Here is a 24,675-nt window from a genome sequence, read left to right as displayed (position 1 = left end):
TATGTTTTGATGGAGGTAGTTGATTTCGCGTCATGTATTTCATGTTTTGAGAGCCTTAATGCATTTTGCAAATTAAATGTGTCATTTTGGCCAACATGTTTCAGTTTTGGGCTGCGTGGTAATTATTTAAAAAAAGTGAAATCTGTTTAGACAAATGTGCTCAAGCAAGAAACTGTAATCTTAAAATGAATTTAAAAGCTTTTTTGTTTATTATCTTTGAGTGTGTTTATTTATTTTGTGTATCCTTATAACCTCCTACAGTCTATAAATCTCAATGTGTGTGAGTATCCTTGTTTATGTGTGTGTGTGTGTGTGTGTGTGTGTGTGTGTGTGTGTGTGTGTGTGTGTGTGTGTGTGTGTGTGTGTGTGTGTGTGTGTGTGTGTGTGTGTGTGTGTGTGTGTGTGTGTGTGTGTGTGTGTGTGTGTCTGACTAGCTGTAGAACAAAATAGGTCACCCTTAAAACAAAAAGCTTGCAGTCAACATCGCAACCGTCTGCTGAATTTTCATTGGTGGGCTTGTCTCCATAGTAACAGGTTAACCTTGAGGCAGTAGTCACATGGGCAGGCGGGGTCTTGTGCTGTCTTGGAGAATACAGCATGACATCCATGATCACAGTCACCCACTCTGGAAGGGTTATCACAGAGAAAAAGAGATTCCCCTCAAAACAGTGTTCTCTCATGACTAAATGTAGGCTATGCTTGTCAATCATAGAGGCAGAGATAAAATACATTCAACACTCATACATGTGTGTATACTATGTCAGGCAAAAATGAATACAATAAACGTAATGTATAAATGGGTTTCACATCCCTTAAAAAACGGGGTAAGAAAAATACAAAGATATCTAATATTTGGTATTTAGCATTGGGCATCAGGACATGTCACGATCTCTTTGTTCAGGTGAAGATCGTCCTCAGCAAATTTCTAGTGACTGTTTTCGATCATCTCCATCATGGGTGGAGAGGATTCAATACCATTTCCACTCACTACCTTTCAAATTTCAAAACCTTTTCAAATACTTGAAAATAATGGGCAATTTCCCTGTACATGATGTGTCAATTCACTCAATGAAATGAGTTGAATGAAATGCACCAATTACAGGCCGTCATATGGTTTCTAATGTACGTTGAGTATCTGGGAGCACACACAACATGGCAACACAGCAACTATAATTGAACAATGCTCCCCCCTACAGGCTAGAAAGCTTCTCTACCTAATAAAACATAGATAAACTTTCAATAATGTTATATTTAATATACAATTGCCAATTATCATCTGATAATAAAAAACAAATAGCTAGGTAATTTCAAGATAGTGTCTTGAGGGGGGATGAAACTGATTCAGTTTCATGTAGCACCATATACATTATAAACATTAGCTTGCTTGAGCAGTCCAGAACTGAAACATCCAACCATATAAATAGAATAATGACCCATTAACATCTAATATAAACCATACAAAAATGTCTTGTTGTACATACATTTGAGTATTGACTCGTTTATTGAGACCCTTTGTTGGGTCCATCTACTGTATAGCAGCTGAATGGAATGTGACTGGTGTGGCCAGGAAGTCCTGCCCTGAACTAGCCTTGTTAAACCAGCCTGATCGAGCAAGCACACAGTCTGGTTTCACAAGGCTAGCCTTTAATCTTGTGTTTCACAGAATCAAGTTCATTGTTTGTTGTTTCGGTCGCTCCTGTCCCTCACCGTCACTCCAGCCTGATGTTCTACCACCTGTCCCAAAGTAGTGGTCCCCAAAGTCCCCTGTATCAACAGAACACACAGATACACAGTTTGAGTTGTATGACACAGAGTTAACTTACATTACACGGAGTACAGAATACATACAATGACTTCCACCACTGTCCATAACACATAACCAGAGTGCTACAAACCCACCAATCCCAGGAATGACATGGAGGAAGTAATCAACACTCTTGTCCACAGCGGTGGTGATGATTTTGACCTTGGGGAAGGCATAGGCCAACCAGTGCACCCCCAACCCTGCCCTCAGCAGAGAGGCCAGCGCTATCTTCTCCTCCTGCACCTTGTGGTCCTGCACAGATACATCACAACACTCATTTAACACAACACAAAATCAATGCTATGCCAACTTTTTAAAACCCAGCCATTTAGTATGGTGGGTAATGGGGGTTACTTTCATAGAAACAGAACTACTAATTATAATTCTATGGTTACTATAATGATTAATCATGAAGTTGGGCGGCTATCAGTTATTATGGGATAGGGATGTCAATTGCTACTTTACCAATAGGGCCCTCAAAGCCTGGCTGCAGCGCTTGAAGACACAGTGCTGTCCATTAGAATGACATGGTCCTCACTGATGTCTTTGGGCAGACGCAGGTAATGCAGCTGGAAAGGGATGGGGCAGAGAGAGGAGGAAGGAGAAACAGGGTTACCACGGAGATACGATCAGGAGGTGGAGGAGGCAGATCTGGTTACTAAGGAGACACCCAGTGAGGTGGATATAAGTGTGACTGTTCTAAACAAGGCCACTTCTCTCTTCAGCCAATAAAGACCTATTCTATTCTGTTACATTCTAAAGTACCTCTGGTTCTCCTGAGTCCAGTTTGGTCTGGATGAGGATCTTGCCGATGCGGACATCCTTGCACACCGCCCTCAGGGAAGGCTATGGTCTCCCCTGCCCGCAAGATGGACTGGACACTCCTGTGATCTGGAGAAAGGAGGATCCAGCTTCAGCATGGTTACAAACACAAACTCTGCACTATTAGAAAGGAACACCAAACACACACGGTGGAGCAAAATAGGAGTACTACCAATGACTGTATAGTACCCACCCCTTTTCCACTGATGCCTCTCTTCCCCTCATACCCATGGCCCTGTGGGGTCTGTACCGTGCAGGGCTGTGACATGATACAATAGGGATAAAGTCCGTTACATTATGTCAAATCACTATCAAACCAATTAACATATTACAATGAAATACACTATAATATGGGGAAAAATGTCCACATACCTGAGAGGGCAGGAATGTTAAAAGCATGTTCAATAAGGAGGCGCATCAACCTCTTGGGGTAGAAAATGAACTCGTCTCGACTGGTCTCCTGACTCCTGGACTACACAAATGAGTTGGAGAGGAGAATGAGAAAAGGCCTAAATGCCTCTCATTGCTAAGCTCTATGACCCGGCAAATACCGTCTGGAAGACAGAAGTGTCTGTGGACGTTAGTTTGGCTCTAGACCCATAGACTGTGATCTGACTTGATGATGGTGTGCAGGCCTTTGACCTGGGGCATACTTTCCAACACTCTGAGGGTCTGGGAGGAGGGGGGGCTGAGTCTGCTGGGCCGAGGACAGGACTGCCCTGGACGAAACAACACAAAGGAGAATACATTTGAATAGGTGACAATGACAAGAGACTGTTCTGCTCTCCCACTAGTTCTTCAGTAGGAGTCAACCATGTAGTCACACTGAGACACCTGGTGGGGGTATTGTGAATAACACCAGGAAGAGAGGCGTGGAACGAGGGAGGAGCTGTAGGAGATGTGTAAGCCTGCCTGACACTGAGCTCGTGCTGCACAAAGAGAGAGGGAAAGAGATAGAGAGTGAGAGCTAGAGAGGGAATGTAGTAAAGGGTGAAAGAAACAGAAAGAAAGAGAGAAAGAGGCAAAGAGATGTCAGCCACTCATCCCTTCACCATGCCTCTATAGACACTTCAGCATTCTGCCACTGTGTGGCACCCTCTTTTAATACACAGTGTTCTGTGGCTCACTCACCTCCTCCATCTGCTTGTGAACATGTTGGACAATCAGGTAAATGGCCACCATGTTACCACCACCTGGCAGAGGTACACATTCAACATATTTTCACTTGGAAACAACATATTTTCACTTGGAAACAACATATTTTCACTTGGTCAGAAACATTTTGCTAGCTCATATGGCTACCTCATAATTAACATGATAAAATATCTGCACAGAAAATTTGCTATGAAATTATAGTATATCTGCAGGATATATATGCCGTCATATGGGTATTAGCTCCTAATGGCTGACAAATATTAGATAAAGACTGGAAGATACCAAAATATTGCACTTTTGAAATTTCGAATGGGTAGTGCAAAATCACTCACCTCGTGGCGCAACGATGTCTGCCAGCTGAATGTAGGGTTCGATGTACCGCTCAAACGCAGGCTTCACAAACTTGTTGTACTGCTTGATGACCCCTCGATGTCCCGCCCGCGCTCTGTGATGTCTCTGCGCAGCCGACGTACGAGCCGGATGTCTGAGTCAGTGTCCACAATGCTCTTCATTTCTCGGAGCTGGAGACAGGCAAAGCAACAACAGAGCACTATGTTCCTGTACGTTGCAGTCACAGAGGACTCGACTGATTCAGTAAAGAGAATCAAGAAACCCTAAACATGTGATGATCATACAGCCTTACCTCCAAAAGCTCTTTGTCTGCAAAGGACATGATCCCCTCAAAGATGACCACACTGGCACCATACACCGTTTTCTAAGGAGGGGAGAGACAGAGACAACAGAAATGCTCAGAACTGCAACAGCTGCCCGTTTTCTCTATCCAATAATGTTTACGGTGGATAAATATATCAAGAGAATCTACAGTTTTCACTTGGTACATGGCCACTCATCAGTTCTACACTCACCCAGTCTTTCTGTCTGCCATGTGTAGTGAAGTCATACACAGGGATCATGACAATTTTGCCGTGTTTGAGCCGCTGCACGGTGGCCACCAGCAGCTCAAAGTCAAACGCCCCTGGGTGGTCAAAGTTGTAGTCGTTACTGACTGGCTACCGGGGTCTGTTCCTCAAGGGTCAGAACCTAGGGGGTACAGGAGAACAAACCTCAGGGATGGATGGACACAGAAACACAATGTGTACGTGTGTGCACGTGCGTGTGCGTGCATTCGTGCGTGCATGTTGAGTTCATGGGGACAGGATGCGTGTTGTTCCCTGCTGGTCTAGAAATATACATGATGGAGGGAGGGATGTGATTACCCAGGCTGTAGACAGTTTCTTCCCCATGACAGTCTCTTCCCCACATTATTAAGAGTGAGGGATTGTGGGTAGGCTCGTTCATACAGTATTACAAGGGTGACATGTCTGTCAATAAGGCTCCAGGCTGTTGTGAAGAAAATAGAGTAGCATCTCCGAAAGGCTAAAGCCCAAGCAAGCCAAATGAATGACAGACTCTCACCTTGTAGAAGGAGTTCATGGACAACAGCACTACCCAGGGGACATCCAGAGCCTCAATGATCTTATTGGCCACCGTGGTCTTCCCTTAGGCACTGCCCCCACACAACCCTGCACAGACAAACACACATGTATTTTTTGAGTACAACAACCTGTCAACAATAAGGAAAGACCATTACAACACCACATATAACAGCAAAAACACCTGAGTAACACTTCACACACTGACAATAAAATAAGGCATACACCCATGAATGTTGTGCCGATGACGAAGGCCTCTTTGGACTCTGCACCATGCTGATCGTACCAGGGGGGTCTGCCTGCTGTGTAGATGGTGTGTGTGCAGGTGCGGAGCAGGGGCGGCTCTGTCTTAGTCTGGGATGTGCTCTTCCTGCGTACGGCGGTGATAGGGGGGCCAGGCAGGAGCCGGTCCAATGAGTCTTCCCCACTACCACTGTAACACAACAATCATCATATCATCAATAATTTACTGCAGTGGGCTAAATCTGGGTCACACAGAGTGTTTATTGGTAGTCTTAACCAAATGTTCTTTGAAACAAAAGTATACACCTCACACACGACTATTAGTTTGTCAGATGTAGAGTTGAAATGTATTACATTTTGAGTTTGCATCCCAATATGACACATTACTACATACATCACAGAAGACTGAAAAATAACAAAAACGTTTGACATAGAAACACTGGATTTTCTGTGTAAAATAAATAATTCCACCCATGAGGCCACTAGAGGGCGATTTGGTAATTTGATTGCAGGAAAGGGTTTGAAGCTGTTATTTACAAAGAGCTATAGGTAGAATTACAGTACAAATAACAGAAAAATGAAGGATGTTTTAAACGTTCTCATTTTATTCAAATCTGAGAGAGGGCAGTGAGGGTCATATCCTTTTACAGTCAACGCTGGAGTGTTATAACAGGACTATAATGGTCCTTATTGTCACATATAGGTTTATACCAACACCCTCACACACCCTTGTTTATTATCCAGCTAAATTGAATGTCAAAAAACAGCCTAACGGTTACATTAAACTCTGAATCCACATTTAGTACTGTTCAAGCTCCACTAAAGCACCAACATAAAACATCTTGGTTAGTTTCAAAACATATATTTTTGGTAGATAGATCCTCCATTTCCCTGCACCTCTCATCATCAGCATGTCTCAAACTGACATGGGATGGGACAACACCCTCAACACACACACTGTCAGGATTTGGCCAGGGTTGTTCCGGTTTTTGGTCACTAGATGCCCCCATTGTGCCTTTTGACCTTTTGTTTTCCCTTGATCCCCATTATTATTTGCACCCGTGCCTCGTTTCCCCTGATTGTATTTAAACCCTTTGTTTTACTCAGTTCTTTGCTCTGTGTTTGTATGTTAGCACCCAGCCCTAGTACTCTGTGAGCGCTTGTTGATCCCGGTGGACTCTCTTGTGGAGTTCTGTTTTTTGTTCTTGTTTGTTTGTTTTTGAGTATCTTTTGAGGCTTTTTGTGCTGTGCCTTCCACCTTGTGGATTTGCCTTTTTGTCTTGGAGGATTGCGTTTGTTCTTGTGGAATTCCTTTTGAGGTTGTGGAGTTACATGTTTTCCTGAAGAACTTTACTTTTTACTTCATTAAATACACCGTCTCAAGTACTGCTGTGTCTGCCTCATCTTCTGGGTTCTGCTGACTATTCGTGGCTCAGTTGGTTTAGTGACTGTTTCTCACTCTGGAGACCTGGGTTCGTAACCGGGTCCTGACACACACAGGCAAAATTAATTCCACAGCCCTCTCTGTGGTTGCTCAGTGTTCAAACACAGACAGATAGCATACAATCCAATAAGCATGGACAACACTGAGTAAACAGACACACTTACCTTCGGTCCCTCATGGACCAGCAGCCTGAGATTCTGGCGCCAGTGTACCCAGGCAGAGTCATATTTGCCTTGGACAGGGGCGGCTGGCTGTCAGACAGCTCAGGCCCAACCGGTACAGTACTCACACAGTAGAGCTCACACAGTAGAGCTCACACAGGCTTACCCTTGCTGAGGCAGCAAGCGTAGTTAAAGTGAACCCCCACAGAAACACAGGTCCAATCCACCTGACACACTTTACATTGAGACACAATCTCTGGATGTCTCTTCAGACCTTTGTTGCAAATGTACCCACTGAATCCAGCCTCTCTCTAAGGTTCCGCTACGTACTCTCCTTTACCTCTTCTCCGATCTCGACCCTCATCTCAGCTCAGAGGGAAGACAGGAAAATGTCAAGTTCGATGTGCCCCCCTCCTCCCCCCTGTAGTCTGAGTGTGTTTACGAGGACCACATACGAGGACCACAGAGTTGCTTGGCTGTTATTAATAGAGGCCTGTTTACACCAAGACTTCCTCTACTGCTCTTCATCTTCAAGTTCATAGTCTCGAGTGAGCCAGACCTCAACATGGTATTAGAATTGCTGGAGCAAGTCGAGGCTAATGTGTGCAACGCTCCAAGAAGGGCAGGTAGGCATAGTACTGCAGTGCAAGTGTTTGTCTGATGATCATGTTTATCAGCATCTTTCTTGCACAATGCCAGGGCACTGCATTTCATTTAGCATGTGTCCCTTGTGGCATGTGGCAATTGATGTTACTACATTTCTTACCATTCTCTACCTAGTTATTATAATGCATAAAACTACATACACCCAAATGCTACAATTTCAACAGATACTATTTATTGCATTGCTCTGCTATCAATATGTATGTCATTATGTTGTGTTATGTGGTAGATACAAGGCAGATGTCCATTAGACGGATATTACGCGTCTGCTTGGTGACGGAGACTTTATTGGCAATGACTTCACGGGCGCATTAAAATGATAATTGGTTAATGATCAAACTTGATACCTGATTCAGTAACCACCTGGTAATTTAATAAAATGTACAATGCTTCAAACATTATTTTATATAGCCAACATTGACTGTGTGTTACGCACAGGTGGGAATTTGTATCAACTAAACAAACCCACTGCGCTCGGGGAGGTCAATTTATGCAGTAGTAGATTAGGCTACAACGAGAAGGACGCATAGGCTGCTGTGGTTAAGCAAACAGTAATATAATTTAGTATTATTCTAAACCTCAGCTGATTTAAAGGATAGTATGGAATACTCTATGGTGCAAGAAGCTGTACCTGTCCAAGCAGGATGACGTTTTCTTTCCGCTGCACTTCGTTTCGCACAGCATCTCTCGCCCTCCTCCGTACCCGTCAGACAGCGACATGTAAATTCAGCAGTGGCGGTCGGTGACGTTTAAGATGGAGGACGATATAATTTTTTTATGAGCATGGCCTTATTTGTATTACAGCATATTGAATGACTATCATTCATATTTAATTCACCCCAGCTCAATAATTTATTTTTATTTATTATTATTAGTTTTTTCTCACCTTTATTTAACCAGGTAAACCAGTTGAGAACAAGTTCTCATTTGAAACTGCGACATGGCCAAGATAAAGCAAAGCAGTGCGACACAAACAACAACACAGAGTTACACATGGAAAAAACAAATGTACAGTCAATAACACAATAGAACAGTCTATATACACTGGGTGCAAATGGAGTAAGATTAGGGAGGTAAGGCAAAAAATTGTCCATAGTGGAGAAATAATTGCAGTATAGCAAATAAACACTGGAATGATAGATGTGCAGAAGATTAATGTGCAGGTAGAGATACTGGGGTGCAAAATAGCAAAATAATATAAATAAAATAAATAACAATATGGGGATGAGGTAGTTGGATGTGCTATTTATAGATGGGCTATGTACAGGTGCAATGATCTGTAAGCTGCTCTGATAGCTGATGCTTAAAGTTAGTGAGGGAGATATGAGTCTCCAGCTTCAGTGATTTTTGCAATTCGTTCTAGTCATTGGCAGCAGAGAACTGGATGGAAAGGCGGCCAAAGGAGGAATTGGCTTTGGGGGTGACCAGTGAAATATACCTGCTGGAGCGCTGCTACGGGTGGGTGCTGCTATGGTAACCAGTGAGCTAAGGCGGGGCTTTACCTAGCAAAGACTTATAGATGACCTGCAGCCAGTGGGTTTGGCGATGAATATGAAGCGAGGGCCAGACAACAAGTGCATACAGGTTGCAGTGGTGGGTAGTGTTTGGGGCTTTGGTGATGAAACGGATGGCACTGTGATAGACTGCATCCAATTTGCTGAGTAGGGTGTTAGAGGCTATTTTATAAAGGACATCACCAAAGTCAAGGATTGGTGGGATAGTCAGTTTTACAAGAGTATGTTTGGCAGCATTGAGTGAAGGATAGTTTGTTGCAAAATAGGAATTTGATTATAGATTTAATTTTGGATTGGAGATGCTTAATATGAGTCTGGAAGGAGAGTTTACAGTCTAACCAGACACCTAGGTATTTGTAGTTGTTCACATATTCTAAGTCAGAACCATCCAGAGTAGTGATGCTAGGCGGTCGGGCCGGTGCAGGCAGCGATCGGTTGAAGAGCATGCATTTAGTTTTACTTGCATTTAAGAGCAGTTGGAGGCCACAGAAGGAGAGTTGTATGGCATTGAAGCTCGTCTGGAGGTTAGTTAACACAGTGTCCAAAGAAGAGCCAGAAGTATACAGAATGGTGTCGTCTGAGTAGAGGTGGATCAGAGAATCACCAGCAGCAAGAGCGACATCATTGATGTATACAGAGAAGAGAGACAGCCCGAGAATTGAACCATGTGGCACCCCCATAGAGATTGCCAGAGGTCCGGACAACAGGCCCTCCGATTTTACACTCTGAACTCTGTCTGAGAAGTAGTTGGTGAACCAGGTGAGGCAGTCATTTGAGAAACCAAGGCTGTTGAGTCTGCCGATAAGAATGTGGTGATTGACAGAGTCGAAAGCCTTGGCCAGGTCGATGAATACGGCTGCACAGTATGGTCTTTTGTCGATGGCGGTTATGATATCGTTTAGGACCTCGAGCGTGGCTGAGGTGCACCCATGACCAGCTCGGAAACCAGTTTGCATAGCGGAGAAGGTACAGTGGGATTAGAAAAGGTCTGTGATCTGTTTGTTAACTTGGTTTTCGAAGACCTTAGAAAGGCAGGGTAGGATAGATATAGGTCTGTAACAGTTTGGGTCTAGAGTGTCTCCCCCTTTGAAGAGGGGGATGACCGCGGGAGCTTTCCAATCTTTGGGGATCTCAGACGATATGAAAGAGAGGTTGAACAGGCTAGTAATATTGGTTGCAACAATTGCAGCGGATAATTTTAGAAAGATAGGGTCCAGATTGTCTTGTCCAGTTGATTTGTAGGGGTCCAGATTTTGCAGCTCTTTCAGAACATCAGCTCTCTGGATTTGGGCGATGTAACATCGATAGGTTTAGTTGACTACATGATATTAAAATTTTCCCTATAGCCATCATGAGGTTGATTCAACCTAGCCTTTGAATTAAAGTTTACAATGTAGGTGCACAGGTCGAGAAAACATTTTGAGTAATCAAGGTGACAGTCACACATTCAATACCGCCTTGCACACTCTTGCTTGCATCAAGCTGATGGGTTATCATTAGTCCAACAGTTGCAAACAAACATTTCTATTGGACAAATTCAGGTATGTTTATCCTCATTTAGTTCATTTTGCTTCAGTTTACGAAACATTTTTTCGACAGAATCGGCGGAATGAATACACTCCTGATCACATGCAAACACAGTTTTTTATATATATATATTTTTTTTTTACATTTTATTTTTAGTTCACCATATTTCATTTAACCTTTATTTAACTAGGCAAGTCAGTTAAGAACAAATTCTTATTTACATTGACGGCCTTCCCCGGCCAAACCCAGATGAGGCCAATTGAGCGGTTCCCTATAGGACTCCCAATCACGGCTGGATGTGATACAGTCTGGATAGCAGCCACATACCAACAACATGATAATATTTCTCGTTGGAACGTTTTTTCCCGCCTGGTCACAGACAGCTGATGTGTTGTGCACTGAAGTCCACAAGCAAAGGGAAAATGTGAGAGGAGGAGAGCATGTAGATGCGATAAGGAATTATACAAGCCAAACCTTTATATCATATCCACTAACTGCTACACACAACCTAATTCATAGTGATCATATTAGCTAACATAGCTACTAGAACTAACGCGTTAGTAAATCCACTACAATCATGCAGTACAGTGTACAGTCAGAAAGCATTTTCACCGGCGGTCCCCGGTGGCAATAAATTAATAAAACCAAAAGCCTTAACTTGGAAGGGTTCCAGTGTTAGCTAGCTGGCTATGGCTATCCAACATAGCATCTTTCTTTTTGAGCCAGGTGTTTGAGTAGGCTAAACTATATTCTAAGTGAAAGTGAAAAAAAAAACACTGAAATATAGCTCTCTTGCTTCTCCTTCATTTTTAAAGAAATGTATTTGTTCTAAACTGTTTAACTTTAGTCTTTATCTTCGAGTTAACTGCTTACATTTTATGCACTGCAGTGCTTGCTAGCTGTAGCTTTCAGTACTAGATGTATTATCTGATTGTTTGATTAGGTGGACAACATGTCAGTTCATACTGCAAGAGCTCTGATAGGTTGGAGGACATCGTCTGGAAGTTGTCATAGTTACTGTGCAAGTCTATGGAAGGGGGTGAGAACCATGAGCCTCCTAGTTTTTTTTAAATTGAAGTCAATGTGGATGGAAACTAGCTGTCCTCTGGCTACACCATGGTGCTACCCTACAGAGTGCCATTGAGGCTACTGTAGAACATTGTAAAACAGTGTGTTTTAATTATTTAGTGACGTGAATAGATTTAGTATAGTTTTATCTAAAAAGGTTAACTTTAATGTTTCACTATTTGTATTTATGAAATTCACTGAGGATGGATGGTCCTCCCCTTCCTCCTCTGAGGAACCACCAGTGGCATTCAGTAGGAATACTATCTTAGATGAGGATAGTGGGTAATGTAGTTTCTCTCCAGTCAGATGATACACAAAAACCATGTAAACCAATGTAAAATACATTTTATTTGTCAGAAATAATGAGCCTTTACCCAAAAATGCATCTCACAAAAATATTTTAAAAATAAACCCATTTGAAAATCCAGATTAGAGTGTATTCACAATTAAACACTGAATCTATAGGATACTTCTAAAAAAACAGTGAGACAAAAAGGAATCATTCACAACCTTGCAACTGTTAGGGTAAAACATAGAATAGCATACAAATGGCTACAAGACACAACCAATCCTGACAAAGTCTATAATCATGATTATAGTCTTCAGTCGAGACAGATTTGGTTGATGGAAAACAGATACCCAACTTTGTAAACTTGGGGCTGTGCTCTATTGATTGTCCCATCCAAGTTTGATGCTGCATGTGATCATCCCATGTGTCCTCTTTAAAGTTCATGGTTTCCATGTGATTCATATGAATTCTGACCGTTATACAGTAGTCTACCTGTATGCACACTGTTGAATACATTTTTCCAGTGTTCACTGTAAACAGCCCAGTTAGGAAAATAATATTCATGTTACGACAGGTTCCCAAAAGAGACACCTAAAATATGAGGGGGGAAAAAACAGTAACTGTTAGAATGGCATCCAAACTTAACCAGTCATCTTACACACAATCACGATACAAAAAAACAACTCAGTATTCACCTCTGCTAAGGAACTGCAAATTACGTTCCTCCTCTTGCACCTGCAGTTGAAGCACCTGATGTAGGAGCTCCTGCCTCAGCGTCTCCTGCACCAAGCCCATCCTCTCCAACTTATCTCCATTCAGACGCAACAGAGCACGGCCTGACAGGGAGCAGAGAGAGGAGGCTGTCATTAAAAGCTTAGCAATTCACTCACCCACACCCGCTGTATTGTGGATTTTACTCGCATTTTAATATTATTATGAATGATGGTTTTTGTGCTCGTGCATTAGTGGTTCCTGTGATGGCATGAAGGGTAAATCCCAGCAAGCCTATTGAGTCAACTGACACTACTCTGCCAGCCACTCACGTCAACTGCATTCCACTCTCATTTTAGGACTGGAAATGCTGATTTGTGTTAGTGCATTTTTCCTGGTTGATACCTGTGATGGCGTGATGAGAGAAGGCCTCTACGTAGGTCAGGTAGTTGTGAGGACAGTGTTTCTTCAACCATCGGCAGACGTCCTGCTGAGTCCACAACACCACAGGTCGGATCAGACTGGGCTGGGTGGGGCTGGTGTGGTAGATTCCATAGGAGTCACCTGAACGATGCTGGAAACATGAGCACGCACACAGAGAACGTTTCTGTAATGGCCCGCTACTGCTTGTACGTACAGTGTTTTAACCTTGAGTACCCCAAGGGATGACCACTCCAGTCAGACATAAGCACATCCATCAAGGAATCTGTTCAGACACCCAGAGGTCTTTCCTTAAATGTTAATTCTGTGACCCTAACCAGGGACCACTGTCATGATGTTAGCCACACAGATATGATGCATGTCAATGCAGTTGCCAAGAATATAGTAACGTGAGTGACTTTCCTTTATTTATGGTCACATACTACTTTCTCTGCAACCACTGCACATCTGACAAAAGCACACACACTAAACCCATTACTAACAAGGACTATCATATAAAAAGGTCCCCCTGCAGATCAAAGCATACATACATATGAAGCCCGAAGATCAGAGAGCATAGTTTTATGAGGAATAAGCATCAGCATCAGACCAGGGTGCATGTGGGTCAGTCGTATCCAACGACCAAATTCATTCCTTTGGAATCTGAGCAGGATGTGGGTGACTAATCAAATGAAGCCTTTGATCATTCATTCACTTAAAAAAACATCTATGAATGCAGTGTTCCCTCTGCTCTGATCTTCTTCTCCAGAGTAGAGCAGCCCCGCGTAAAGTTCAAAAGGTTGGAACGCAACATGCTAGTGCTAGCCCCCCCCCCCCCCTTTCCCTCCCTGCATTTTTTAGCACAGACATTCATGATACAAAATTCTGTAACATATTGCAGTGATAGTGAAAGACACAAAGAGTGAAGCCTATGCATGCATACATGCAAGGGGATTGAAAAAAACGGTTGCAAAAAAACTATGTCCCTCTGTCATCAACCCAAATTTGTAGGGTACTCAGAAACCCCAATTTATAGGTGAGAATTATTTTTCATTAATTGGTCAACAACCAGGCATGTCAAAATTACAATAGCAGGATTTAAAAGTACATGTAGAACACAAAAGGTGCATTGTGCTGTAATACCACATGAAGGAGATACCATAATATATCAGATAACATTACTTGAAATAGCTAGACATGCTTTGTTAGAAAACGTATCTGTAAAAGAACGTATTGTAAGGTTCACTACAGTCATTATATTTCATACAGTATATTTAAACAATAAGGGGGTGTGGTATATGGCTAATATACCATGGCTAAGGACTGTTCTTAGGCACAACGCATCGCGGAGTGCCTGGATACAGCCATTAGCCGTGGTATATTGGCCATATACCACAAACACCTGAGGTGCCGTATTGCTATTATAAACTGGTTAGTAAAGTAATTAGAGCAGTAAAAGTAAATGTTTTGTCATACCCATGGTATACGGTCTCATATACCACGGCTGTCAGTCAATCAGAATTCAGGGCTGGAACCACCCAGTTTATAATGCCCCTTTAAGCTCTTAGTCCACAGACAAGTGCTGGTGCTTCTGCACATAGGAAGGCCAGCAGTTCTATTTAAATCCATTCTAAAATGCTGGACCGGCTGAGTGCCTCATAGCCCTCTGGGTTAACAGCATCTTCCATTCTCCACAAACAAAGTGCTGCTCATGTTGGAACAATGGATGGTCACCAGATAGCGCATTGCATTTGTCAGATTATTTTTTAAATATTTTTTCTTTGTGAAGAGAGAAGCCTTTATGTTGGCATGCGACAGAGGGCTGGAGAGAAGCTTACATACTGTACACATCAACTAATAATGGAAAACAAAGGCTTTCTTAGATTGATCTGAGATGAATGAAAACCTAGGAAGCTCTTTCCTTTTCTTATTTGCATGTGCATCTAGAATAGGCCTACAATGATGAGAGATGGGGTGGATGTCGAGAAGCAGATAAAGCACAAAAAGACATCCATTATCATCATGGCTGAAAAGCAATACAGAAATGGGGTAACATGGATTTCCCTACACCCCCAATAGCATCTGCTAAATATGTGTATGCAAACAATACAATTTTATTTTGCATCTGATCTGTGATCATGGTATGATATGCAGAAAATCACAGAGATCCAGAGTAAATCAAATCAAATCAAATTTATTTATATAGTAGTTGAGGTACTCTACCTGATAGCTCTCTGTCCCAGGCTGTTGGAGCAGCTTCACTGTCCGGCCCCCTGCTGTTTTCTGACCACGCCCGTCATGCCAGGTGAGGTTCCCTCCCGTCTGTCGACTCAGGTGCTTGAAGTCCTCAGGCAGTGCCCTATACTCCACAGCAGGCCGGCAGAAACTGAAACTGGAGGCTGCTAGAAGATAAGAAGCGAGAGAGAAATTAGAAATGTGTGAACAGTGCTAGTAGCCAATACACAAGCTCGTGGTTCTTACTTGAAACACCCTCAAAGTCTGTAATTTGCCCTAAAAAGGCATGTGAGATCTGGAAAAATATCTGATTATCGGTTACGTTACCAGCAAAAATCGAATGCCTTTTAAGAGTAAGTAATCCAAAAGTAACCAGATTACATTACTGAGTTTGGGTAATCCAAAAGTTACATTAATGATTACAATTTTGGACAGTTAACTAGTAATATATTACATTTAGAAAGTAACCTACCCAACCCTGCGTGTACCAAAGGACTAAAAGGTGTGCCTACTCATTGAGAGATGATCTCAAACATCATTACTAGGTGTTTTTTCAGGCAGCCCAGGCACGTGTTATAATAGCGGAGCCAGTAAACTGAGTCGTTACAAGCTGTTGTTCAAAGGGATTTCAACTTTCACCCAGATAGCTCCCAGGGAATTATGGGAACGTCATATGGACTACTGCATATAAATCATATAGGATGTATATACGACAGATGTGCCATTCGCTCATCATTATGCTAAATTACTGGCAGACACACACCCTATCCCACTCTGCAGGCAGCAGGTGTCTCTTCAGTACCATAATGAAGGGAAAAGGTGCTAGCTAGAGTAAACACACCATTACTGAAACCGAACCTGGCAACCAGCCACAGGTCATTACTGATTCTGTGCCAGATTGGGTTGATTTTCTGGCTGTGTTGGAGGCAATGTTTTCAGCAGTGTGTCAGAGTGTGCGCATGTGTAAGTGCATGTGTGTGATGCTCATTAAAATGTCTCCTCTAAATGACACAGAAGGTTTAATTGAAATGAGGACAGAATAAGAGACAGAGGAGATGAAAGGGTGAGTTTTTGGCTCTCTTGCTTGTACCCCTCCTCTGCATCATTCAGCATCCCCCTTATCACAGACCCCCAACAGAGCCGGGCTCTGCAAAGGCAGCTCTTGTTATCAACCCAAGCCATTCCAATGTCACTGGTGAAGAACATTGCCATAATGAGCACAACCCTTTTATATCAAACCTCTTCAGCATGGGGCATGTGTGTATGTCTTCATAAGACACTTAGTCACTTTAATAATAGGCCTACACATACACTATATATACAAAGGTATGTGGATACTCCTTCAAATTAGTGGATTCAGTGATTTCATCCACACCAGTTGCTGACAGGTGAATAAAATCGAGCACACCGCCATGCAATCTCCATAGACAAACATTGGCAGTAGCATGGCCTTACTGGAGAGCTCAGTGACTTTAAACATGGTACCGTTATAGGATGCCACCTTTCCAACAAGTCAGTTCAAATGTCTGCCCTGCTAGATCTGCCCTGGTCAACTGTAAAGGCTGTTAATGTGAAATGGAAACAGCTAGGAACAACAACGACTCCACCGCGAAGTGGTAAGCCATACAAGCTCAAAAATCATCTGTCCTTCCTTGGTTTCAACACTCATTAAAGAGTTCCAAACTGCCTTTGGAAGCAACATCAGCACAATAACTGTTCATCAGGAGCTTCATGAAATGGGTTTCAATGACCGAGCTGCCGCACAAAAGCCTAAGATCACCATATGCAATGCCAAGCGTTGGCTGGAGTGGTGTAAACCTCGCAGCCATTGGACTCTGGAGCAGTGGGAATGCGTTCTCTAGAGTAATGAATCATTCTTCACCATCTAGCAGTCCAACGGACGAATCTGGGTTTTGGCAGACACCAGGAGAACGCTACCTGCCCCAGTGCATAATGCCAACTGTAATGTTTGGTGGAGGAGGAATAATGGTCTGTAGCTGTTTTTCATGGTTCGGGCTAGTTCCTTAGTTCGAATTAAGGGAGATCTTAACAGTACAGCATATAATTACATTCTAGACGATTATGTTCCAACTTTGTGGCAACAGTTTGGGGAAGGCACTTTCCTGGTTCAGCATGACAATGCCCCCCCATGCACAAAGTGAGGTTCATACAGAAATTGTTTTTTGAGATCGGTGTGGAACAGCTTGACTGGCCTGCACAGAGCCCTGACCTCAACCCCATCGAACACATTTGGGATGAATTGGAACACAGACTGCGTGCCCAACCTCACTAATGCTCTAATGGAAGAATGTCCCCAAAGCAATGTTCCAACATCTAGTGGACATGATTTTGCAATGAGATGTTCAACGAGCAGGTGTCCACATACTTTTGTCCATGTCATGTTTTTCCACAAATAAGAAATTATGCTACTTAGAAAATGTACCCAATGTAATTCGATTTCACTTAAAGACGGTCATAAGTGATCAAAATAGGCTACTACTTGAAAGAAATGGACTGCGGTCAGTTGCCACTGTCACCCTGAAGTCGCTGTCCATTTCAGCACCACAAGGTCTGAACAGCGGTGTCTTATTCGGCTACAAAATCCCAACTGAATGCTGAAGCCTAAGCAAATAAGATGGAAAACCGGTCAGGCAAATTCAGCAAAACTTATGTACACTTGTTTAGCTTAGCCTGCACATCGAATAGCCTGTAGTTAATAGGCCTAGTTACCGACAACAACGACAAAAAGGCTATTAGAGGAGAAGATGGGAGATGATATTTGAGATGTCCGCATGCAAAACTATTAGATCTCTATTACCGTCCACAGCCATGGCGTGTCTCCTTTCCTTTCCAGTGAATGCACTAGTAAAAGTATCCCATCCTCTCCGGTAACCGCTGACCGACCGGTAATCCCCGGTTTGCGTTCTCCTCACCTCTCTGTTCTGCTACAGCATAGTCCTTTCCGCCAAACTTGACAGTACGGACAACCAATTATAGCCTACTTGAACAGGACTGCAGAAGCGCAAGTTAGCTCCTCTTTACAGTCGCACAGGTGCCACTGCCAGTGAACAACAATCTCGTAAATTGCCCGGTTATATGCAGCGGTGAGGTGAGGAATAACCACATGGAATAGGCTACCAACTGCCTAAATTGACACGAAGCATGACTGTAGCCTAAGTTTAAAAAAAGTTTTTAAAAAAACATCCATAATAGGTATGCGCTCTTGAGCAACCTCTAATCAGATGGTGCTGCGCATAGTGTCCTGTCCCGGGTGACGTTGTCTCTTTCGATGCGGAATGTCCCAATGAAGTTGGCTGACTGGTTCTGTCAGTGCGGAACTATATGCGTGTGGTTTATCTACTCGTGAGAATCAGGCGCACTGCTTTTTCTCAAGAGCCAGAACGAGCTGACTCAAAGTGCTGCCAGGAGCCCTGTAATTAGCGCAGCCAGTGGAGAGCTACTAAAAACGGGCTGATGAAAAACCAGCCCAAGAAATAAAATAGAGAACATTCAGCATAAGGACTCCCCCTGCCCAAAGGAGCCAGGGCTCCCAAGATGGCATGTTCTGTGGTGGAGCCTCAGAGCTATAATGCCCAGGGAGAAACCCAGGGGCATTTCTAGAATTTAAAAACATTCGGAGCATAGCCCAAAGCCAGTAGGGGGGCCATGGGGAATCCTCCCCCTGCAAAAGAAACAATAATAATTTAAACAGCTAAATGGATGAATTTGGTGCATTTTGAGAACATTGAAAGACTAGATATTTTTCAGGTAACTTGCACCTTCCCTCCTGGCACAGCAGACACTGCCAGTACTCAATTACACTAGCTACTGTGGTTCTCTCTACCATAGAACACTATCTACTCTGAAACGCATACATCCACAGTGTATTGCCAAAAGCCTCCATACCTTTTCACTTCCATTTTTTATGCTGAGGTCTTTTTTGTCTACCCTCCTCTCTCATCATCCTGTCCTGGTTGTAAAAATGGTGTAAATTGTAATTACAGACCTTTTCACCTCACCTGCAAATTCTTTGTAAACCATTTTGTACTTGTTCACTTGTCTGTGTCTCGCCTGTTAGAATTTGTGCAAATAAATCAAACTAATTAGAATCTATAGAGCAGCTTGAAGTGATACAGTCTAATGTGTGCTCAACCCACCTCTGTTCTCTCTGCATCCCTTTCGTCACTTGTCTGTTGCCGTCTGCGTCTTGTCTGTTGCTGTCTCGTGTTTGTTTGTTAATTTCTCCTTTGTCTATCCTCTTCTGTCATGGCCCATTTTGTTATTCTGGTATCTCTCTCCATCACGTATTCTTCTGTTCTATGTCCTGTCTGGTGTGTCCCTCCATCATATCCTTATCTTCTGTTGCTGTCTCTGTCTTGTCTGGTGTCTCTCCATCATCTACTCTTCTGTTGCTGTCTCTGTATCTGGTGTGTCTCTTTAGTTTTTCAATCCAAAAATGGTCAAGGGGATACTAGGGTAGCTTAACTTGTTTTGGGCCGGTGTCTGGGCCACCTAAATCATCTTCTTCCCTATCAGTTGCCTCTGGCTGCTGCTGTTCCAGGTGTTCCACTGGTCTGCTGTTTTTAAGTGTTCCACTGGCCTGCTGTTCTAAGTGTTCCACTGGCCTGCTGTTCTAAGTGTTCCACTGACCTGCTGTTCTCATCCGTCTTCCTCCTGGGCTCATCTGCAAGGTAGAGTTACATGTCACCAGTTTGTTTTAAAGGGCGACGGGCACTTCCTGACTTGGCCTGGTTTATTTCAAGCTGTAGTAACGTTCAGCGTCAGTCCACAGCGGGGCGCTGTCAGAAGATACCGTATGTGATTTAGTCAGAAAAACAAATCTCTTCAGTCTGAGCTAGCTAGCAACGTGGCTTGCCAGCCGGGCTACACTATATGGGGCGGCAGGTAGCCTCGTGGTTAGAGCATTGGATTTGTAACCAAAAGGTTGCAAGATTGAATCCCAAGCTGACAAGGTAAAAATCTGTCGTTCTTCCCCTGAACATGGTAGTTAACCCCACTGTTCCTAGGCCGTCATTGAAAATAAGAATGTGTTCTTAATTGACTTGCCTGGTTAAATAAAAGGTCAAATAAATAAGTGCCGTAGCTACAGAAATGAAACCCATGAAATACACTCGCTGGAAATAAACACTTTTCCTAATATGACTTATAACATCCTTAACTTGCCTATTCACAAAATTTACTGTTAAATATAAACTGGGTGGTTCGAGCCCTGAATGCTGATTGGCTGACAGACATGGGGTATTTAAGCAATATGTCTCGAGGGGGTGTGGTATATGGCCTATATACACACAACGGTTAAGGGCTGTTCCACGTACGACGCAACGCGGAGTGCTAGGACACAGCCCTTAGCCGTGGAATATTGGCGGGGGTTTGTGATATATGGCCAATATACCATGGCCAAGGGCTGTGTCCTAGCACTCCGCGTTGCGTCGTACATAACAGCCCTTAACTGTCGTATATTGGCCATATATCACAAACCCCTGAGGTGCCTTATTGCTATAAACTGGTTACCAACGTAATTAGAGCAGTAAAAATACAAATGTTTTTTCATACCCATGGTATACGGTTTGATATACCATGGCTTTCAATCAATCAGCATTCAGGTCTCGAACCACACAGTTTATAATAGACCATTCACCACGGGTATGACAAAACATTTATTTTTTCTGCTCTAATTAGGTTGATAATCAGTTTATAATAGCAATAAGGCATCTCAGGGGTTTGTGGTATATGGCCAATATACCACGGCTAAGGGCTGTGTCCTAGCACTCCGCGTATATCGGCCATATACCACACCCCCTCAGGCCTTGTTGCTTTAAATAACTGATGCTGAGCACAAACGCAAGCTCATTAGCGTTAGTCAACACTTATTCTGAGGGAGACTAGCTAGTTAGCTACCATTAACCCTGCACAAACCTGTGGCTAACTCTGCTGCTGCACTTTTACTTTCTGGTTATTCTGCCCTTCCCACCTCATTCACTGCTGCCTGTTCAACATGATAAACTCAGAATATCTGTATTTGCTCTGTGCTGTGCTAAACTGCAGATTGACTGAATGACAGGTGTTTTGCTGAATGATGACAATAACCACGTTTCCAGCCACAGTTTTTATGCGAGTAAAGTCATACCATATAAAAAATAATCAGAAAGCTGTGATGAAAGGAAGTTTCTGTACAATTTTATAAATGCTGACAGATCATTTATTCGTTCGACATGGTGGGATCTTTTTGTTTCGGTAAAATTATGCGAGAAGAGCCGGTGGAAACGCCTTTATGCGCAAATATTGATATAACAACCATAATATTGAAGTAAACTTGGAGTCACGAGATGACATGTGTGGTGCTCCCACTACGACTCCGGAAACTATGCAGTTTATTTGGCTACAGATGACATAAATGATGAACTTCACTGGGTGGTGAAAGTGCACGGTGATATTGATGCCTTTCCAATAAATATCGAGGGTCTAAATTCTGGTGACATGATGATTGACTGCGGTTTTACAAATGTAAATATTATCCATAAAAATGGAATCATGTAGACTTGTCTACCCACACAGCCTATCCCCATTGTATCTGCGAGGTGTTGGCTAGCGTGCATGTGCCAAGAACAGAGTAGGCACATTTCCCATTTAAAAGCAACAGTTTGTGACAAAACTATCTGTACAGTTGAAAATGCAATGGAAACAAATACATTTTTTTGAATGTAGTACATGAACACTTTTTTGTTTGCACTTCGTCACGCACTGATTATCTGCAGTCCGTTTGGTGGAAACACAACTCGTGGGAAAATGCGCATATTTTCTTTATGCGGATTTTATCATATTGGCATGTAAATCTAACCAATTGGATGGAAAGCTAATGCCTTCTAAACGGTGCTATAGTTGTAGGGGACGTGAACGGTCCACTGCGTTGTAAAATCCTGGTCAATCACAGTAGCTACGGCGTCACTTCAGGGGATCTTGCAATGCCTACTGCAGGGATTCCCCATTACATAATCCCTCAAATCTAAATGATTTTTTTTGGGTCATAATTCAAGGTTAGGGTTAAGAAGGGTTAGCAGTGTGTTTGAGGTTTGGTTTAAAATCAGATTTGAAAGAAGATACATTTTCGAAATGGGAGGGACCACAGCAACTTTGTTGCTGTGTTAACGAGTGACAACCCTACTACTGCCTAGCGCATTACCTTACTACTTCCTAGTGCAATATATTGTATTGTTTATTTTTGTCTTCAAAATTTGTCGGGAAAAACATTTGGTTTAAATACTACATAGCATTATGTGTGGTTATGGAAACTCAAAAGGTTCGGGGCTGGACCAAAAACAATCGGGACAGAAGCCCAAGCCCAGGCACTGTGGAAACCTTAATGCTTTCAGGAGTGGTAGCATACTGTAAATGAGAAGTTTGACACATCAATAGGCTGCCGAGTGTCAAGACTAATGTTGTTATGGTCTAATGTTGTTATGGTCTAATGTTGTTATGATCTAATGTTGTTATGATCTAATGTTGTTATGATCTAATGGTCTAATGCTGTTATGGTCTAATGGTCTAATGTTGTTATGGTCTAATGTTGTTATGATCTAATGTTGTTATGATCTAATGTTGTTATGATCTAATGGTCTAATGCTGTTATGGTCTAATGGTCTAATGTTGTTATGGTCTAATGTTGTTATGGTCTAATGGTCTAATGTTGTTATCGTAGAATGTATGCACACATGACTGTAAGTCGCTTTGGATAAAAGCGTCTGCTAAATGGCATATATTATTATATTATTATTATTATTATTATTAACTAGCAAATCTAGTGCAGTCCATGTTGTTATGATCTAATTGTCTAATGTTGTTATGGTCTAATGTTGTTATGGTCTAATGTTGTTATGGTCTAATGTTGTTATGGTCTAATGTTGTTATGGTCTAATGTTGTTATGGTCTAATGATCTAATGTTGTTATGATCTAATGCTGTTATGATCTAATGATCTAATGTTGTTATGGTCTAATGTTGTTATGGTCTAATGGTCTAATGTTGTTATGATCTAATGGTCTAATGTTGTTATGGTCTAATGGTCTAATGTTGTTATGGTCTAATGGTCTAATGTTGTTATGGTCTAATGTTGTTATGTTCTAATGTTGTTATGGTCTAATGGTCTAATGTTGTTATGGTCTAATGTTGTTATGATCTAATGGTCTAATGTTGTTATGGTCTAATGGTCTAATGTTGTTATGGTCTAATGTTGTTATGTTCTAATGTTGTTATGTTCTAATGTTGTTATGGTCTAATGGTCTAATGTTGTTATGGTCTAATGTTGTTATGTTCTAATGTTGTTATGGTCTAATGGTCTAATGTTGTTATGGTCTAATGGTCTAATGTTGTTATGTTCTAATGTTGTTATGTTAATGGTCTAATGTTGTTATGGTCTAATGGTCTAATGTTGTTATGGTCTAATGTTGTTATGTTCTAATGTTGTTATGGTCTAATGGTCTAATGTTGTTATGGTCTAATGGTCTAATGTTGTTATGGTCTAATGTCTAATGTTGTTATGGTCTAATGTTGTTATGGTCTAATGTTGTTATGTTCTAATGTTGTTATGGTCTAATGGTCTAATGTTGTTATGGTCTAATGTTGTTATGATCTAATGGTCTAATGTTGTTATGGTCTAATGGTCTAATGTTGTTATGGTCTAATGGTCTAATGTGTTATGGTCTAATGGTCTAATGTTATGGTCTAATGTTGTTATGGTCTAATGTTGTTATGGTCTAATGATGGTCTAATGTTGTTATGATCTAATGTTATGGTCTAATGGTCTAATGTTGTTATGGTCTAATGTTGTTATGGTCTAATGTTGTTATGGTCTAATGGTCTAATGCTGTTATGATCTAATGTTGTTACGATCTAATGTTGTTATGATCTAATTGTCTAATGTTGTTATGATCTAATTGTCTAATGTTGTTATGGTCTAATGGTCTAATGTTGTTATGATCTAATGGTCTAATGTTGTTATGGTCTAATGTTGTTATGGTCCAATGTTGTTATGGTCTAATGTTGTTATGGTCTAATGGTCTAATGTTGTTATGATCTAATGTTGTTATGATCTAATGTTGTTATGATCTAATGGTCTAATGCTGTTATGGTCTAATGGTCTAATGTTGTTATGGTCTAATGTTGTTATGGT

At 42.0% G+C, this 24,675-nt stretch overlaps 2 protein-coding genes and 1 pseudogene across 3 annotated transcripts; all 3 read right to left on the bottom strand.

Moving 5' to 3' along the window:
- Nucleotides 1-518: 518 nt before the first annotated feature.
- On the bottom strand, nt 519-4,779 carry LOC124046879 (annotated as a pseudogene).
- Nucleotides 4,687-8,445, bottom strand: LOC124045109 (uridine-cytidine kinase-like 1). Its single transcript, XM_046364347.1, has 4 exons — nt 8,357-8,445; nt 5,440-5,647; nt 5,198-5,304; nt 4,687-4,822 (listed from the first exon to the last, which is right to left on the bottom strand). Exons 1-3 carry the CDS (start codon nt 8,443-8,445, stop codon nt 5,227-5,229), a joined length of 375 nt encoding a protein of 124 aa, XP_046220303.1. The 3' UTR covers nt 4,687-4,822; nt 5,198-5,226.
- A 3,749-nt stretch (nt 8,446-12,194) lies between these two features.
- Nucleotides 12,195-18,771, bottom strand: LOC124045108 (sterile alpha motif domain-containing protein 10-like). 2 transcript variants are annotated; one of them, XM_046364344.1, is made up of 5 exons: nt 18,308-18,771; nt 15,478-15,656; nt 13,240-13,408; nt 12,819-12,959; nt 12,195-12,714 (listed from the first exon to the last, which is right to left on the bottom strand). In XM_046364344.1, exons 1-5 carry the CDS (start codon nt 18,318-18,320, stop codon nt 12,689-12,691), a joined length of 528 nt encoding a protein of 175 aa, XP_046220300.1. In that variant the 5' UTR covers nt 18,321-18,771; the 3' UTR covers nt 12,195-12,688. The 2 variants fall into 2 exon arrangements, with proteins under 2 accessions (XP_046220300.1, XP_046220301.1); XM_046364345.1 differs by having other exon boundaries at nt 15,478-15,653.
- Nucleotides 18,772-24,675: the final 5,904 nt, after the last annotated feature.

The sequence above is a fragment of the Oncorhynchus gorbuscha genome, linkage group LG10, assembly GCF_021184085.1.
Source record: "Oncorhynchus gorbuscha isolate QuinsamMale2020 ecotype Even-year linkage group LG10, OgorEven_v1.0, whole genome shotgun sequence".
NCBI lineage: Eukaryota > Metazoa > Chordata > Actinopteri > Salmoniformes > Salmonidae > Oncorhynchus > Oncorhynchus gorbuscha.
The sequence above is the reverse complement of the archived record's forward strand: the minus strand, read 5'-3'. Positions and strand labels throughout refer to the sequence as shown.